General features: G+C 46.0%; 1 protein-coding gene across 4 annotated transcripts in view; it reads right to left on the bottom strand.

Moving 5' to 3' along the window:
- Positions 1-19,119, bottom strand: part of FEZ1 (fasciculation and elongation protein zeta 1) — a 174,872-nt gene that overhangs the window by 59,425 nt on the left and 96,328 nt on the right. For all 4 annotated transcript variants that reach the window (XM_048827285.2, XM_048827283.2, XM_048827286.2 and 1 more), the window contains one exon: positions 2,780-2,948. In XM_048827285.2, coding sequence (XP_048683242.1) covers positions 2,780-2,948 — 169 coding nt within the window. The remainder of the gene's footprint in view (positions 1-2,779; positions 2,949-19,119) is intronic.

Here is a 19,119-nt window from a genome sequence, read left to right as displayed (position 1 = left end):
AGATTCAAACATAGAGAATCCCTCTAGGCAAAACCTTAAGTTACAAAAAAGACACAGACAGGAATATTCATTCTATTCAGGACAGCTATTTTCTCAGCCATTTAAAGAAATCATAATCTAACACATACCTAGCTAGATTACTTACTAAGTTCTAAGACTCCATTCCTGTTCTGTCCCCAGCAAAAGCTTCACACAGACAGACACAGACCCTTTGTTTTTCTCCCTCCTCCCAGGTTTTGAAAGTCTCTTGTCTCCTCATTGGTCATTTTGGTCAGGTGCCAGCAAGGTTACCTTTAGCTTCTTAGCTCTTTACAGATGAGAGGATTTTTCCTCTGGCCAGGAGGGATTTTAAAGGGATTTACCCTTCCCTTTATATTTATGACAGATTTCTTTTGGCCCAATTCTTTAATTTGTCTAGGTCCCTCTGTATCCTATCTCTACCCTCCAGCATATCTACCACTCCTCCCAGTTTAGCGTCATCTGCAAACTTGCTGAGGGTGCAGTCGATGCCATCCTCCAGATCATTAATGAAGATATTGAACAAAACTGGCCCCAGGACCAACCCTTGAGGCACTCCACTTGATACCGCTGCCAACTAGACATAGAGCCATTGATCGCTACCGTTTGAGCCCAATGATCTACCTTGCTTTCTATCCACCTTATAGTCCATTCATCCAGCCCGTACTTCTTTAACTTGCTGACAAGAATACTGTGGGAGACCGTATCAAAAGCTTTGCTAAAGTCAAGATATATCATGTCCACCGCTTTCCCCATATCCACAGAGCCAGTTATCTCATCATAGAAGGCAATCAAGTTGGTCAGGCATGACCTGCCCTTGGTGAATCCATGTTGACTGTTCCTGATCACTTTCCTTTCCTCTAATTGTTTCAAAATTGATTCCTTGAGGACCTGCTCCACGATTTTTCCAGGGACTGAAGTGAGGCTGACTGGCCTGTAGTTCCCCGGATCCTCCTCCTTCCCTTTTTTAAAGAGTATTATCTTTAAATAATTACACTACATCAGCCTTTTTCCAGTCATCTGAGATCCCCCCCGATGGCCATGAGTTTTCAAAGATAATGGCCAATGGCTCTGCAGTCACATCTGGCAACTCCTTTAGCACCCTCAGATGCAGTGCATCCGGCCCCATGGACTTGTGCTCATCCATTTCTAAATAGTCCTGAACCACTTCTTTTTCCACAGAGGGCTGGTCACCTCCTCCCCATACTGTGCTGCCCAGTGCAGTAGTCTGGGAGCTGACCTTGTTTGTGAAGACAGAGGCAAAAAAAGCATTGAGTACATTAGCTTTTTCCACATCCTCTGGCACTAGGTTGCCTTCCCCATTCAGTACGGGGTCCACACTTTCCCTGACCACCTTCTTGTTGCTAACATACCTGTAGAAATTCCTCTTGTTACTCTTAACATCCCTTGCTAGCTGCAACTCCAATTGTGATATGGCCTTCCTGATTTCACTCCTGCATCCCCGAGCAATATTTTTACTCTCCTCCCTGGTCATTTGTCCAATCTTCCACTTCTTGTAAGCTTCTTTTTTCTGTTTAAGATCAGCAAGGATTTCACTGTTAAGCCAAGCTGGTGGCCTGCCATATTTACTATTCTTTCTACACATCGAGATGATTTGTTCCTGCAACCTCAATAAGGATTCTTTAAAATACAGCCAGCTCTCCTGGACTCCTTTCCCCCTCATGTTATTCTCCCAGGGGATCCTGCCCATCAGTTCCCTGAGGGAATCAAAGTCTGCTTTTCTGAAGTCCAAGGTCCGTATTCTGCTACTCTCCTTTCTTCCTTTTGTCAGGATCCTGAACTTGACCATCTCATGGTCACTGCCCCCCATGTTCCCATCCACTTTTGCTTCCCCCTACTAATTCTTCCCTGTTTGTGAGCATCAGGTCAAGAAGAGCTCCGCCCCTAGTCAGTTCTTCCAGCACTTGCACCAGGAAATTGTCCCCTACAGTTTCCAAAAACTTCCTGGATTGTCTGTGCACCGCTGTATTGCTTTCCCAGCAGATATTGGGGTGATTGAAGTCCCCCACGAGAACCAGAGCCTGTGATCTAGTAACTTCTGTTAGTTGCCTGAAGAAAGCCTCGCCCACCTCATCCCCCTGGTCTGATGGTCTATAGCAGACTCCCACCACAACATCACCCTTGTTGCTCACACTTCTAAATTTAATCCAGAGAGACTCAGGTTTTTCTGCAGTTTCATACTGGAGCTCTAAGCAGTCATACTGCTCTCTTACATACAGTGCAACTCCCCCACCTTTTCTGCCCTGCCTGTCCTTCCTGAACAGTTTATATCCATCCATGACAGTACTCCAGTCATGTGAATTATCCCACCAAGTCTCTGTAATTCCAATCACATCATAGTTCCTTGACTGTGCCAGGACTTCCAGTTCTCCCTGCTTGTTTCCCAGGCTTCTTGCATTTGTGTATAGGCACTTTAGATAACTCGATGATCATCCTGCTTTCTCAGTATGAGGCAGGAGCCCTCCCCTCTTGCGCTCTCCTGCTCGTGCTTCCTCCTGGTATCCCAGTAACCAAACTCCATCCTAGCAGATCTATCTAGCACACTAGACAATAGAATTATAGAGAGAGGTCCATGCAATATGGATGAAAGAAACATTTATTCAAACAAGACTTAAAATACCTTGTATTATAACAACACCAACTGAGAGAACTGAATAGTATCCTAGAGAAAACATGAACAATGTCAACTTTCTTAAGCCCCAAACTGAAGTCTCCCTCTGCCCTTCCCACATGTCCTCACCTTCATAGGACCAATTGTTGTTAAAGGTTTGTGTCAAAATCTGCATCTCCTGCAACAGGATTGAATCAGCCTGAGAGGAAGTTTCTCCTCCATCATCCTCCTCCAAGATCTCTTCTTCCTCTTCAGGATCTGGGGAATTCTGCATCATCTCCTCAATTTCTTCAATTACCTGATAAGATAATATGAATGCCAGTCACTGAATTGTATTCGAATGACCAATAGCTGGATTCAGCACTAACAGATCATTGCTGATACTATGTAAATACCACGCTTTCAGAACAACAGCTGGAGAGCTTCTGCATATACTACTATAAAGGGTATTAACTGCATTTTTAACTTTAGATAATACTGTGTAAGCAATTATCAGCAATATTTGTGAACATATAAGTATGGTATGCAAGCAGACCAGGGTATCCTTCAGAATATGGAAATGCAGCCCAAGAGAAGACAATCATAAGAAACATAAACCAAAACTGTCAAACTTTCAGAAGTGCTCAGCACCCAGCAGTCCCATGGGAGTCACTAGAATTAAGAGAGCTCAGCACCTTTGGTAACAAGGCCACTTATTTAGATGCCTAAATATGGATTTAGGGGATAGAACTTAAAACACCTGAATTTGAACATTTTGACCTAAAAATATAGCAGACAAAATATAATGTGGAAATTAACAAGGCAAATTAAAATTATTTAAGTATGTCAGAAGCAGAAAGCCTGTGAGAGAACTAGTGACTCTTTTGGACTATAAGGGAGTTAGAGGGAGCAACTAAAGCACATAAGCAAATTGCTGACAAGCTGAATGATTTTTGAATCAGTCTTCGTCAGAGGATGATGGTGAAATACCTGACTTGGAGACGGAGTTTTCAGAAGAAGAGGTGATGAATCAAACTGGTACACTAAAGAGTCCCCAGGGCAGGTTCCTACAGCCAAATGGTCTGCAGGAACTTAAGACTGAAGGCACTGGGCTGATAGCAAAATGTGCACTCTTTCATTAAAAACAGAAGTCTGTTTGAGCATGGGAGAGTAGCAAATGTGGTGCCAGGATATTAAAAAATGCACTAGAGGCAAACCTGGGATTACAGAGCAGTGAGCCTTACTTCATTAAAACTGGCTGAAACCACAATTAAAGATAGAACTATAAACACAAAAAAGGTCATGACATTGCAAGATCAACACCTGCCTTCGCTAGCAGTGATGCCAGCCTCGATTACCCCCTATCCACTTTCCTGCAAGCATGCATGTGCTGTGTCCTAGGTTTCCCTTACAAATGGGAAAAGTTCCCAGACAAATTCCATAAAGCCACTACTTTGTCCCCCTTCAAGCCTCTCCTCAAAATTCATCTCTTCCATAACACCTACTGTAAACAGCAACCAGATAATGGCTGGGCAGGTGGAGAGCTGTGATCACTGCTGCTGACCAGCTGAGAGCATGCACATCCCACTGTATATACTACCTTGTTGCCCCCATCCCACCTCTGCCAGTTTGTCTCAACAATCACTAAAAGAACAGGAGGACTTGTGGCACCTTAGAGACTAACAAATTTATTTGAGCATGAGCTTTTGTGAGCTACCGCTCACTTCATCAAGTGAGCGGTAGCTCATAAAACCTTATGCTCAAATAAATTTGTTAGTCTCTAAGGTGCCACAAGTATTCCTTTTCTTTTTGCGAATACAGACTAACATGGCTGCTACTCTGAAACTCAACAATCACTGTATCTTATCTTTTGGACGGTAAGCTCTTTGGGGCAGGGATTGTCATTTATTGTACGTTTGTACAGCACCTAGCACAAACCTTTAGGTTCTGTATCAATATCAATATTTACTACTAATACTAAGAATAATAATTGGCCAAGCTTGCAAAAGCTTTACACTCAGCTCAATAGCATTTCTGTGTCTGTCTGTAATGTGATCATTTTTAAATGCTGCATCCAATCAATTCCAAAACTTCAGAGAATGTTCTAGGAATCAACGGCCAGAATTATGTGGAAAATCAGAAAACAGAAAGGGGAAACATGAGGGACACATGAACTGTAAACTCTTCCAGCTATCATGATTAATAGACAAAAGTCCTAGTCTTGTAACTATAGATAGGAAATGGGCAGTCTTTTATGTGGATAGTCGGCCGGGATTTTATAGAAAACCTAATATGGATGGAATGGGTTCAGAACCAAATCAAGACCCACCCCCAGAGGGGAGGGAAGCCACTTCCAAGAAGCCCCAGGATAGGTGGGGAAAAGCAGTGTTCCATCTGTGGCCAGCTGAGTCACTTTGCCTGAGATTGCTCACTCCATGCAATGAGGCCCAATGCAGTGCTGGACCTCGACCTCACAGAGTTAGCTATGTGACTGACTCTTTAGAATCATAGAATCATAGAATATCAGGGTTGGACGGGACCTCAGGAGGTCATCTAGTCCAACCACCTGCTCAAAGCAGGACCAATCCCCAATTAAATCATCCCAGCCAGGGCTTTGTCAAGCCTGACCTTAAAAACTTCTAAGGAAGGAGATTCTACCACCTCCCTAGGTAACGCGTTCCAGGGTTTCACCACCCTCCTAGTGAAAAAGTTTTTCCTAATATCCAACCTAAACCTCCCCCACTGCAACTTGAGACCATTACTCCTTGTCCTGTCCTCTTCTACCACTGAGAATAGTCTAGAACCATCCTCTTTGGAACCACCTCTCAGGTAGATGAAAGCAGCTATCAAATCCCCCCTCATTCTTCTCTTCTGCAGACTAAACAATCCCAGTTCCCTCAGCCTCTCCTCATAAGTCATGTGTTCCAGACCCCTAATCATTTTTGTTGCCCTTTGCTGGACTCTCTACAATTTATCCACATCCTTCTTGTAGTGCGGGGCCCAAAACTGGACACAGTACTCCAGATGAGGCCTCACCAATGTCGAACAGAGGGGAACGATCACGTCCCTTGATCTGCTGGCAATGCCCCTACTTATAAATCCCAAAATGCCACTGGCCTTCTTGGCAACAAGGGCACACTGTTGACTCATATCCAGCTTCTCGTCCACTGTAACCCCTAGGTCCTTTTCCGCAGAACTGCTGCCTAGCCATTCGGTCCTTAGTCTGTAGCGGTGCATTGGGTTCTTCCGTCCTAAGTGCAGGACCCTGCACTTATCCTTGTTGAACCTCATCAGATTTCTTTTGGCCCAATCCTCCAATTTGTCTAGGTCATGGGCAGGCCACAGGCCGTGAATTTTTATTGCCCATGATGTGTCCATGACTTTTACTAAAAATACCTGTGACTAAATCCTAGCCTTATTTATGTATGATTGTGTTCTACTCCATGGGGGAGAACTACCAGACCTCCTCCAGGAACTACCAACAGTGGGTGGTGCTTAAGGCAAATCAGTCAATTTGTAAACCCACCCTCTCCCCCAGAGGTACCTCATCCTGGAGAGGGTCACATTTACAAACTGGACTCTGCAGAGATGAACAGACAAAGAAAGGACTTTTGGATAAATAGCCTGAGTTTAAACTGGTTCTGGGCCTTCTTTCTGATCCAGCAAATGGACCGGACCATTTGTCCAAGAGGGGACTCCAATCCCTGCAGAAGGGTTGGAAGGATTTGGCCTATTAAGGCCCCATAAGAATGATGGGTGATTTCTGGTAAGCTGTTACCATGCATTTAGAAACTTTCATTGTTTTCATTACATTTTCTCTGTATCCTTTCACCTTAAGAATAAATGTGCTTGCTTAGAAAGAGCTGTGTGGTAATTTATAACTGTGGGCCATTACGCTGTTCATAGGCTATTTAGGCAGTCTGGCTTGCTGGGAATATCACAGTGTAGGCAGATAACCGTGCAGCCTGGAAAACTCTTGGGCAGGAACAAGAGAGAAATGAGTCTCTGCCCAAGAGAGGCGACAGCCATGGAACCAGGAACCTAGAGCAGGTGCCCTCGAGGGACCACAGAGGGAAATACAGATGCAGTAACTCTGAACTGTGACACCAAAGTCTCTAATGACTTCTTTCTAGTCAAAGCCCAGAATCAGCTCTCCATCCTCATCCTCCTTGACCTGTCAGCCATCTGCGACACAGTTGAACATACTCTTTTTCTTGAAATTTTGTCCTGCACTGTCTTCCATGACTGTTCTCTCCCGGTTCTCCTCCTACTTCTATAATTGCTCCTTCCGTGTGTCCTTTGGAGATTCCTCCTCATCTGCCCTCCAACTTTTTGAGGAAGTTGCAAATGGCTCTGTCCTTGGTCACCTTCTCTTCTCCCTCTACACCTTATCTCTGGGTAATCCACAAATACAAATTCAACTATCACCTCTATGCTGACAACTCACAGATCTACCTCTCTACTCCACACCTGTCTCCTTCTATCCAAGTTAGAATCTCTGTGATATCTCCTTATGGATGTCTACACACCCGGTCAAGCTAAACATGGCTAAAACAGAACTCTTAATCTACCCTCCAACCCCTCCCTGCTACCTCCTTTCTCAATCACTGTGAATAACACCACCGTCCTGTCTTCACTCAGCCCTGTAATCTGTGTGTCACCTTCCACTTGGACCTCACATTCAGGTTATATCTAAATCTTGCTGATCCTCTCTAGAAAACATTGCTAAAGTACGGACTTTCCTATCCATTCACACAACTAAAACTTTCATCCAGGTTCTCAACATCTTGAATCTCAGTTTCTGCAACATCTTTCTCTCTGGCCTTGACAAATGTAATCAGGTGTTGGGGACACTGGGCACTACACTAGGTAAGTCGGGAGGGTGGAAGACCATGAGTGTCGAGGAAGCCCTCCTGCTCTAGGCCCGGATAAACCAAGGCCCCTTTGCTCCTTGAACTGTCTGTGATCCTGCATAACTCTGAGGAAGCTAGCACACAAACAGATAGATTTGCACACGGCTCGCCAGCCAAGGCCGGTTTCGGCCTGGGAAACAGATAGATAAGGCAGAAATGTTTAGCAAAAATCAGTAACAAATAGGACCAAATAAGGCAAGGCTCGGGCAATGCTACTGAGGAAAAACACAACTGGCTGCTTTAGCTGATTGGCTACGGTATTGTATGGGGCAACAGGTAATTGGTTGCATAAGCTTGTGTAGTGAAATTGGCAAAGGTATAAAATGTATACTGGGATCTGCTGCACTGCCGCAGGATTTGAGACAGCTCAGTCTCCCTGCACCCTATTTGGAGCTCCAAATAAATCTCTCTGCTTCTCCACCCCGTTGTGGTCATTGGTGCGACGCACACCGGGCAACAAACCCAGCTGTTGCTTCCCTCGGGCACTCTGTGCTGGCAACACAGGGATGGCCTTAGATGTTTTGTCACCAAGGGTGGCAAACGTTTTTGGTTCTTTCCCCTGAGCAGACTGGTACAGCAAAAAACAAACAAACCAGCATACCAGACCAGCTGAGTTATGTGGTGCCCCACAACCCAGGTGCTGATTTGCTGTCTCTGCAAGTTGGTGCCCAGGGCAACTGCCCTGATTACCAGCCCCCAAGACCAGCCATTTAACAGTGAAAGTAATTAACTTAACAGTGAAAGTAATTAACCATTGGAACAACTTAGTGTCATGCTGGATTTTCTATCACTGACCATTTTTAAATCAAGATTGGATCTTTTTCTAAAACTATGCTCCGGGAATTATTTTGGGCAACTTCCCTGGCCTGTGTTATCCAGGAGGTCAGACTAGATAATCACAATGATCCCTTCTGGCCTTGGAATCTGTGAGTGAAATCTTTTCCCACTCACCTCCATCAAGAATGCTGCTGCAAAAATCATTTTCCTATCCTGTTGCTTTGACAATGTTAATCCTATCTTTGAATCCCTCCACTGGCTCCCCCTTCTGTCTCCTTTGCATCAAACATGAGCAGCTTCTCTTCACTTTCAAGGCCCTTTCTGGGCTATCCCCACCCACCTATCATCTCTCGTTTACTATCAAGCTGTCAATGCTCCCCTTTGATCAGCCCACAGTGCAACCTCCAGCCTCCATTGCTCACTTGTTACCTTGTAAAACAAACACTTCTGTGCTTTCCCACTACTGCCCCATGCGCCTGAGAGGCACTCCCCATAAATACCCACAGTTACCTTATCTTCCTCCTTCAAAACCCTCCTCAAAACTCTCCTTTGCCATGAGGCCAACAAAAACTCGACAACACTTAGGCTGCAGCTGCTCTGAGATCATTGCCCATCATGCTGACTAATGCTGTTCCCTTGTACTCCCTCATTAGTCTGTATCCATCTGTTGTCGCTCGTCTTATACTCAAATTGTAAGCCCTTATTTAAGTGGAACCGTTACTGGGAAAGAAAGAGAATGAATGGGACTGACCCTATAGTCCAGTGGTTAGGGCCTACATCTGGAAGGTGGGAGACCCCAGGTCCTATCCCCCTGCTCTAGTCACTCTTTCATTATTTATCCACAATGGAACAGCTTCGACAGGAGAGACTGAGGGAGTCCCATATCAGAATATCCCATAGCTCAGTGGTTAGAGCACTCTTCTGAAGGTGGGTAATGTTGTAGGAGTAGCAGTGATCTGTATGCTCTGTATGAATATGCTATGTATAACCTCTATGCTCTAAAGGTCTGTTACACTCCCTCCACCCCATTTTGTCTCCTCTCCCTCTTTGAATACTTGTGAAGTGGCTTTCCCCTTCCCGCTCCCTCCTGGAATACTTGTGGGATGAAGTGAGCTGTAGCTCATGAAAGCTTATGCTCAAATAAATTGGTTAGTCTCTAAGGTGCCACAAGTCCTCCTTTTCTTTTTGTGGGATGAATGGGCTGCTTCAGAAAAGCTCCAAGGTAGATAAGGTGTCTGGGACTCAAATTAGGCAGTGATCACACACCCAATGCATGGACACTGCCTGAGGTGGAGTGTGACCAATCAGATGCGGCCAACTTATCTCTAGTCGCAGGCCATGAGGAGCAGGTCCTTAAAAGGGGAAGTGGACATGTGCTCAAGAGTGCACTCATAAGCTTGTACCTCCCATGAAGGCCCTTCACCTGGACCGCCTGGCCAGTGGTCCGCTGCGTTGCATTCCATCGTGCCTTGGGAAGACTTACCTTCATCACCCCATCGATTGCTGCACTGTGGGACACTTACCTTGAAGGATCCTGACATCTCCAGTGCCGTGCCTGTCCTGGGAGCATGAATATGTGAGTGTGAAGCAGCCCGAGTGAGAAGACACCCCCCCTTGGGGAGTGGCCCCGCCACCCGGGGTGTTGTTAGAATGGCTCCAAAAGAAAGGGGCAGACCCCTGGATGCCAGGGGCGGTTCCACCTGGGAGTACAATTCCTGAACTAGAGCTCATGTTGGATAAGTATGTACTTATATATGGTCCCCATAAGGGGGGCTGGATCGTGCAGCCGCCTGGCTGCTGGGGCAAGCAGGCTGGCAATAGCAGGCAGCAAAGAGTCAGCTCACCACTGAAATGTATTCACTCAAGGACCGATGCAATGAGCTGGAGAAGGAATGGGATAGGTGGAAGGCGCAGGCTTTGACTGCTAGCGACCAGGCTTCTTCCCTCTCTGTGGCTGCAGTACAGGCAGCCACAGCAGAGGAGGAGCGGGAGCAGGTGGAAATAGAGAATGCCACTCTGAGCCAGGTCCTGGAGAGGTCCGCCCAGGAGAACAGGGCCCGGGGGGCTTACTCAGCCCTGGTCGCTGCTGTTGGGGTGAAAGCCCAGGGGGGTGTGGGATCATATGATGATTGGGATGGGGATATCTGGTATGATCTGGATCCCCCGGATCCGGAGCCCGGATGGCCGGATCCCAGACACCACGTTGCAGCCGTCTGGAGGGTGGTCCGAAACTATGGGCCTGCAGCCGCAGGGGGCAAGGCAGCCCCAAGTATTGGACAAACTGTGGCAGAGACGGAGTTGACTCTCACCTTATAACTTTTAACCCAGTTGTTAGAGCACTCACATGGGATGTGAGAGACCCAGGTTCAATTCCCCCCTCTCTTGGAGGAGAAGAAGGAATCTGAACAAGGGTTAATGTTACCCGAAATTGGGCCAGCTAGTGAGCTTAGGGAGGACTAATGACCCACCAGAGTTTCGCAGAAAGCAGCACGTTTATTATTCTGATAGCTAAGCTCAAAAGAAAAGGGGTGTCACACTCACACTCGCATACTCACACTCCCAGGACAGGCACGGCGCTGGAGATGTCAGGATCCAAACAGCACCTGCTCTGGCTGGATTTGGAATGTGACCTGATCTGGTAGGCACCCTCTGAGTGTACCTACTGGATCAGGCTCCCCAGACTTAGGCATCCCAGTGCCTCTTCCCTCTGGTTGGTGAATTGCTCTGGGGCTTAGGTGGGAGGCAGGCAGCTAGACATCTCGAGGGACGCAGCGTGCATGCCCAGAGGCAGAACTATAGGCACCTAGGGGACTCTTATTCTGAAAAACTAGGCACCAAATGAGTGAGGTGCCGAGAGGATTCAGCAGAAGTTCTGTGGATCACAGTGAAGCCAAAACTGAGTCTTAGGCACCTAAGTCTGGGGTTTAGGCACCTAAGTACTATTGTGGATTCCACCTTGATTCTTATAACATTTTTTGTGCATAACTGGAGCTCAGACTGTCACTTGAGTGCCTCCCAAACGGAAATCTTCTGCTCAGGATTTATCTCAGCCGGTGCATGACATCCATTACTCCTTTGGGGAAGCAATATTTCAAAATGCATCGATAGGTAAGTCTGGAACTCCAACTTGTCTTGAGCTGAACTGATGCTCCAAAACCAGCAAAATGCTCACGAGCAACAGGACTAAGGCTGTCTTGCAGGGCAGGGGTTTTGCAGGCCACTGGCTGTCACAGTAACTGCATAGCTGAAGGTCAAATGCTGTGGCCGCTGAAGCTGAGCTACACCCATGCACTATGAATCTGAGCCCAACCTGTCAGCTTTGAGAAAATGCATGTTGTGCAAGTCCTTGCTCTCTGTCTATATTCTGCCAGGGCATCTTTTGGAAATGTTGCCCTGAGACCAAAATTTTTGATTTAAAAGTAGTATTTTGAAGTGCTCTAAAATCCACAGGCAGATTTAGATTCTATCATAGAATCATAGAATATCAGGGTTGGAAGGGACCTCAGGAGGTCATCTAGTCCAACCCCCTGCTCAAAAGCAGGATCGATCCCCAATTAAATCATCCCAGCCAGGGCTTTGTCAAGCCTGACCTTAAAAACTTCTAAGGAAGGAGATTCTACCACCTCCCTAGGTAACGCATTCCAGTGTTTCACCACCCTCCTAGTGAAAAAGATTTTCCTAATATCCAACCTAAATCTCCTCCACTGCAACTTGAAACCATGACTCCTTGTTCTGTCATCCGCTATCACTGAGACTAGTCTAGATCCATCCTCTTTGGAACCCCCTTTCAGGTAGTTGAAAGCAGCTATCAAATCTCCCCTCATTCTTCTCTTCTGTAGACTAAACAATCCCAGTTCCCTCAGCCTCTCCTCGTAAGTCATGTGTTCCAGTCCCCTAATCATTTTTGTTGCCCTCCGCTGGACTCTCTCCAATTTTTCCACATCTTTCTTGTAGAGTGGGGCCCAAAACTGGACACAGTACTCCAGATGAGGCCTCACCAATGTCGAATAGAGGGGAACGATCACGTCCCTCGATTTGCTGGCAATGCCCCTACTTATACATCCCAAAATGCCATTGGCCTTCTTGGCAACAAGGGCACACTGTTGACTCATATCCAGCTTCTCGTCCACTGTAACCCCTAGGTCCTTTTCCGCAGAACTGCTGCCTAGCCATTCGGTCCCTAGTCTGTAGCGGTGCATGGGATTCTTCCGTCCTAAGTGCAGGACTCTGCACTTATCCTTGTTGAACCTCATCAGATTTCTTTTGGCCCAATCCTCCAATTTGTCTAGGTCCCTCTGTATCCTATTCCTACTCTCCAGCATATCTACCACTCCTCCCAGGTTAGTGTCGTCTGCAAACTTGCTGAGGGTGCAATCCACACCATCCTCCAGATCATTAATGAAGATATTGAACAAAACCGGCTCCAGGACCGACCGTTGCGGCACTCCGCTTGTTACTGGCTGCCAACTAAACATGGAGTCATTGATCATAGACTCATAGACTATCAGGGTTGGAAGGGACCTCAGGAGGTCATCTAGTCCAACCCCCTGCTCAAAGCAGGACCAATCCCCAATTTTTGCCCCAGATCCCTAAATGGCCCCCTCAAGGATTGAACTCACAACCCTGGGTTTAGCAGGCCAATGCTCAAACCACTGAGCTATCACCCCCCCCCCCCCAAATCACTACCCGTTGAGCCTGACAATCTAACCAGCTTTCTATCCACCTTATCGTCCATTCATCCAGCCCATACTTCTTTAACTTGCTGGGAAGAATAGTGTGGGAGACTGTGTCAAAAGCTTTGCTAAAGTCAAGGAACAATACATCCACTGCTTTCCCTTCATCCACAGAACCAGTTATCTCGTCATAGAAGGCAAGTAGATTAGTCAGGCATGACTTGCCCTTGGTGAATCCATGCTGACTGTTCCTGTCACTTTCCTCTCATCTAAGTGCTTCAGAATTGATTCCTTGAGGACCTGCTCCATGATTTTTCCGGGGACTGAGGTGAGACTGATTGGCCTGTAGTTCCCAGGATCCTCCTTCTTCCCTTTTTTAAAGATGGGCACTACCTTAGCCTTTTTCCAGTCATCCGGGACTTCCCCAGATCACCATGAGTTTTCAAAGTTTTCACTAATTAAACAGATGGAAGAAGAAAGACTCTAATAAGCAGTTAGGGTAATGTAATCCAGAGTTTTTCTTCACTCCTTTACTGAACAAAGTGACCGAGTGTGATCAAGGGAAAGAAAGTCTCTGGTCATTGAGTGAAGAGACTCTTGATACACAGCACTCTGTAACATGAGCTGCTCACAACATTATCAGATTCTTATAACTTTTTTGGTGCAAAGCTAGGAAATATAAGGAGGTCAGAACAGTGGGGCAGAATGTGTGTGTTGGGGGTGGAGCAAAGAAGGGTATGTGTGGGATGGGGGCTCTGACCCTTTGCCCCTTAGAACTGTGCTCTGGTACACATACTGAGGGGCCAGTACATCCCTAGACAACAACTCTTACTAGCATAAGGAATCATCCAAACCCTGTTTTAGAAAATCCAGTCTGGGATTCCAAAAATGTAGTTTTTCTAGGAACCCTTGACCAATAAGTGACTGTCATCAAACGGACTTTTTCTCTCTAGGAGCTCAGAAACACTGACAGAGCAGAACCACAATGGGCGAAAGTTGAGCACCTTCCCCTCCAGTGACATACTTGGAAGGGAAGGGAAGTGGTGCCATCTGTGCCCTGTCCCACTCCTCCCTCCCTCCCCTATAATACTCCCCTCCTTCAACAATTCTTCATCACGGCCAAGGGCGGGGGATCAGGGACTCCCCATTGCTCCATAATCAGGGGAAGAAATGCAGAACTGCCCACCTTCCCCATGCTGTCTCTGCCAATGGGGAAGGGACACCTGGCTCACTGCACAGTTGCTGCTTCACCCCCACAGTGCAACATTAATTGTGCCCTTTTAGGTATGTTCCAACATACCAGCAGCACATGTGCAAGCTCTCTACCCTTACAGATGCTACACAACACTGTAGGAACACAACACATCGGACCAATTCTAATACCTTCTCTTTGTGAAGGCAAAACGCCGGTTTAGGACACACACGTGCAGTGCAAAGGCCCTGCCTGCACCTGGCCTATACCCAGACACTAAGCATACTCCACACAAACTACTGCAGAATTGCGAAATGTTGCAACCACTCTTTTCCTGATGATTCCTTCTGAGACATTGTCTTAGCTTAGCCCTCACTAAGCTCCAGAGACCAAAGTCATGTATACCACCAGACTGCTGATAAGAAAACTCCTGTTCACCACTACTGACACAATTTACAGAACTCTGCATTGAAATGAGATATATTTGATCACTCAAGGAAGGTACACACACACCTCTACTCATATCACCATTACAGCTCTTCCAACATGCTCCAACTGATCTCTCCACTATTCAATACAGCTATACCTAACACTGTTATATAGCTGGCATGCATACAGATAAATGCTACAATTAAAATCTGTGGAACACAACACAACACAGACAATAGCACATTCTCTTAGTCATTCTTTATGTCTACTTACAAGGGCGCTACCTTCCATGAACCATTGCCAGTGGATATTACCAGCTCCAGAAGGGCACAGTTAAGTTTTCATTGTACCCGTGGCATATGTTCTGGTTTCAGAAGTTTAAGTTTGTGTTACATTAACATTAATTACATTTCCTGTTTTACAGAATCATAGAATATCAGAGTTGGAAGGGACCTCAGGAGGTCATCTAGCCCAACCCCCTGCTCAAAGCAGGACCAATCCCAAATTTTTGCCCCAGATTCCTAAATGGCCCCCTCAAGGATTGAACTCACAAACCCCTGGGTTTAGCAGGCCAATGCTCAAACCACTGAGCTATCCCTCCTCCCTATTGAAAGGCGCCAAATGATTGTTGACCGTTGCTTTCACGGACGGAGGACCAAGGGGTAGACTGTTAGCAGATGGTGCAGTACGACTGCTAGCCATCGTCATCTCCTGGGTGCTCGCAGTGCTGCTGGCTGGGAGAGCAGCCTGAGGCAGAATGGCCCCCTCAAAGATTGAGCTCACAACCCTGGGTTTAGCAGGCCAATGCTCAAACCACTGAGCTATCCCTCTGCCAGTTGAGCTGTCGCTCTGTTCAGTGTAACTGAACTCAACATTCTGGAAGGGCATGAGACATCACTCGGCAACCTTAACTCTGAGCAACCTTAATGAAGTTTTTGGGCAGTTACTACCAGACTAGAAGTGCCATAACCATAAGGGTAGCCTAAAATTCCTCCTTACCTGTAAGGGTTAAGAAGTTCATAGAATCATAGAATATCAGTGTTGGAAGGGACCTCAGGAGGTCATCTAGTCCAACCCCCTGCTCAAAGCAGAACCAATCCCCAACTAAATCATCCCAGCCAGGGCTTTGTCAAGCCTGACCTTAAAAATATCTAAGGAAGGAGATTCCACCACCTCCCTAGGTAATGCATTCCAGTGTTTCACCACCCTCCTAATGAAAAAGTTTTCCTAATATCCAACCTAAACCTTCCCCACTGCAACTTGAGACCATGACTCCTTGTTCTGTCATCAGCTACCACTGAGAACAGTCTAGATCCATCCTCTTTGGAACCCCATTTCACGTAGTTGAAAGCAGCTATCAAATCCCCCCTCATTCTTCTCTTCCGCAGACTAAACAATCCCAGTTCCCTCAGCCTCTCCTCAGAAGTCATGTGTTCCAGTCCCCTAATCAGTTTTGTCGCCCTCCGCTGGACTCTCTCCAATTTTTCCACATCCTTCTTGTAGTGTGGGGCCCAAAACTGGACACAGTATTCCAGATGAGGCCTCACCAATGTCGAATAGAGGGGAACGATCACATCCCTCAATCTGCTGGCAATGCCCCTACTTATACATCCCAAAATACCATTGGCCTTCTTGGCAACAAGGGTACACTGTTGACTCATATCCAGCTTCTCATCCACTGTAACCCCTAGGTCCTTTTCTACAGAACTGCTGCTGAGCCATTCGGTCCCTAGTCTGTAGCAGTGCATGGAATTCTTCCATCCTAAGTGCAGGACTCTGCACTTGTCCTTGTTGAACCTCATCAGATTTCTTTTGGCCCAATCCTCTAATTTGTCGAGGGCTCTCTGTAGCCTATCCGTACCCTCCAGCATATCTACCTCTCCTCCCAGTTTAGTGTTCAAATAACCTGGTTGGCACCTGACCAAAGGAACCAATGGGGACAAAAGATACTTTCAAATCGGGGCAGGGGAAGGGGGAAGAGAGGCTTTGTTTTGGGTTCTTTGTTAGTTCGCTCTTGGGACTAAGAGGGACCGGACATCAATCCATGTCCTCCAAACCATTCTGAACCAGTCTCTCATATTACAAGTTTCAGAGTAACAGCCGTGTTAGTCTGTATTGGCAAAAAGAAAAGGAGTACTTGTGGCACCTTAGAGACTAACCCATTTATTTGAGCATAAGCTTTCGTGAGCTACAGCACACTTCATCGGATGCATAAAGTGGAAAAAAAAGTGAGGATGTTTTTATACACACAGACCATGAAAAAATGGGTGTTTATCACTACAAAAGGTTTTCTCTCCCCCCACCCCACTCTCCTGCTGGTAATAGCTTATCTAAAGTGATCACTCTCCTTCCAATGTGTATGATAATCAAGGTGGGCCATTTCCAGCACAAATCCAGGGTTTAACAAGAACATCTGAGGAACAGTGGGGGTGGGAGGGTGGGATGGAATAAACAAGGGGAAATAGGTTACTTTTTATAATGACTCAACCACTCCCAGTCTTTATTCAAGCCTAAGTTAATTGTATCCAATTTGCAAGACTTGGACTGTCTCCCAAGATTTGTGAGAGTGATGGGTCGTCCTTCAGGGATGACCCAGTCCTTGCCTACAGACAGCCCCGCAACCTGAAGCAAATACTCACCAGCAACCACATACCACACAACAGAACCACTAACCCAGGAACCTATCCTTGCAACAAAGCCCGTTGCCAACTGTGCCCACATATCTATTACCATCACAGGGCCTAATCACATCAGCCACACTATCAGAGGCTCGTTTACCTGCACATCTACCAATGTGATATAAGCCATCATGTGCCAGCAATGCCCCTTTGCCATGTACATTGGTCAAACTGGATAGTCTCTATGTAAAAGAATAAATGGACACAAATCAGACGTCAAGAATTATAACATTCATAAACCAGTCGGAGAACTTCACTCTCTCTGGTCACGCAATTACAGACATGAAAGTTGCGATATTACAACAGAAAAACTTCAGAAACAGACTCCAACGAGAGACTGCTGAATTGGAATTAATTTGCAAATTGGATACAATTAATTTAGGCTTGAATAGAGACTGGGAGTGGTTGAGTCATTATAAAAAGTAAAACTATTTCCCCTTGTTTATTCCTTCGCCCCCCGTTCCTCAGACGTTCTTGTTAAACCCTGGATTTGTGCTGGAAATGGCCCACCTTGATTATCATACACATTGTAAGGAGAGTGATCACTTTAGATAAGATATTACCAGCAGGAGAGTGGGGTGGGAGGACAGAAAACCTTTTGTAGTGATAAACACCCATTTTTTCATGGTCTGTGTGTATAAAAACATCCTCACTGTATTTTCCACTTCATGCATCCGATGAAGTGAGCTACAGCTCATGAAAGCTTATGCTCAGATAAATTGGCTAGTCTCTAAGGTGCCACAAGTTCTCATATTACAGAAATTGTAAGTACAGCCAAGCAAGGTGTATTAGTTTATCTTTGTTTTCTCAACTTGTGAATTTTCCCTTCGCTGGAGGGAGGTTTATCCCTGTTTTGTCGTAACTTTGAAACTAGAATCATAGAATACCAGAGTTGGAAGGGACCTCAGGAGGTCATCTAGTCCAACCCCCTGCTCAAAGCAGGACCAATCCCCAATTTTTGCCCCAGATCCCTAAATGGCCCCCTCAAGGATTGAACTCACAACCCTGGGTTTAGCAGGCCAATAGCTGAAACCACTGAGCTATCCCTGCCCCCAAAAACTAAGGCTAGAGGGGGTTCCTCTGTGTTTTGTGCATCTTTTGTTACCTTGTAAAGTTATCTTCCAACCTGATTTTACAGAGGCAATTTTTACCTTTTCTTTTTTATTTTTTAAATAAAATTCTTCTTTTAAGAACTGATTGATTTTTTTTCAGTGCCCAAAGGGGGGAGGGATAGCTCAGTGGTTTGAGAATTAGCCTACTAAACCCAGGGTTGTGAGTTCAATCCTCAAGGGGGCCATTTAGGGTTCTGGGGCAAAATTGGGGATTGGTCCTGCTTTGAGTAAGGGGTTGGACTACATGACCTCCTGAGGTCCCTTCCAACTCTGATATTCTATGAATCCACTGATTTGGGTCTGTGTTCATTTTGTAACCAATTGGTTAGGATATTATTCTCAAGCCTCCACAGGAAAGGGGGTGTAAGGGCTTGGGGGGATATTTTGGGGGAACTGGAACTCCAAGCGTCCTTTCCCTGGTGCTTTGTCTAAATCACTTGTGGTGGCAGCACACTGTTCAAGGACAAGGTGGAATTTGTGCTTGGGAAAGTTTTTAACCTAAGCTGGTAAAAATAAGCTTAGGGAGTCTTGCTTGTGGGTCCCCACATCTGTACCCCAGAGTTCAGAGTGGGGAAGGAAACCTGACAAGAAGAATCTCTGGCCTGACCCAGAATGACACTTTCTAAGTTCCCGAGTATCAGTCAAGGAATCACTTGTTAACAGAATACAGAATATATACACTATCCTATGCAATTAACAAATGAAATATTTCTATC

Source organism: Caretta caretta, chromosome 22, assembly GCF_965140235.1.
Source record: "Caretta caretta isolate rCarCar2 chromosome 22, rCarCar1.hap1, whole genome shotgun sequence".
In the NCBI taxonomy this organism is placed as follows: domain Eukaryota; kingdom Metazoa; phylum Chordata; order Testudines; family Cheloniidae; genus Caretta; species Caretta caretta.
Note: the sequence above shows the minus strand (reverse complement) of the source record. Positions and strands in the feature narration are given on the sequence as shown.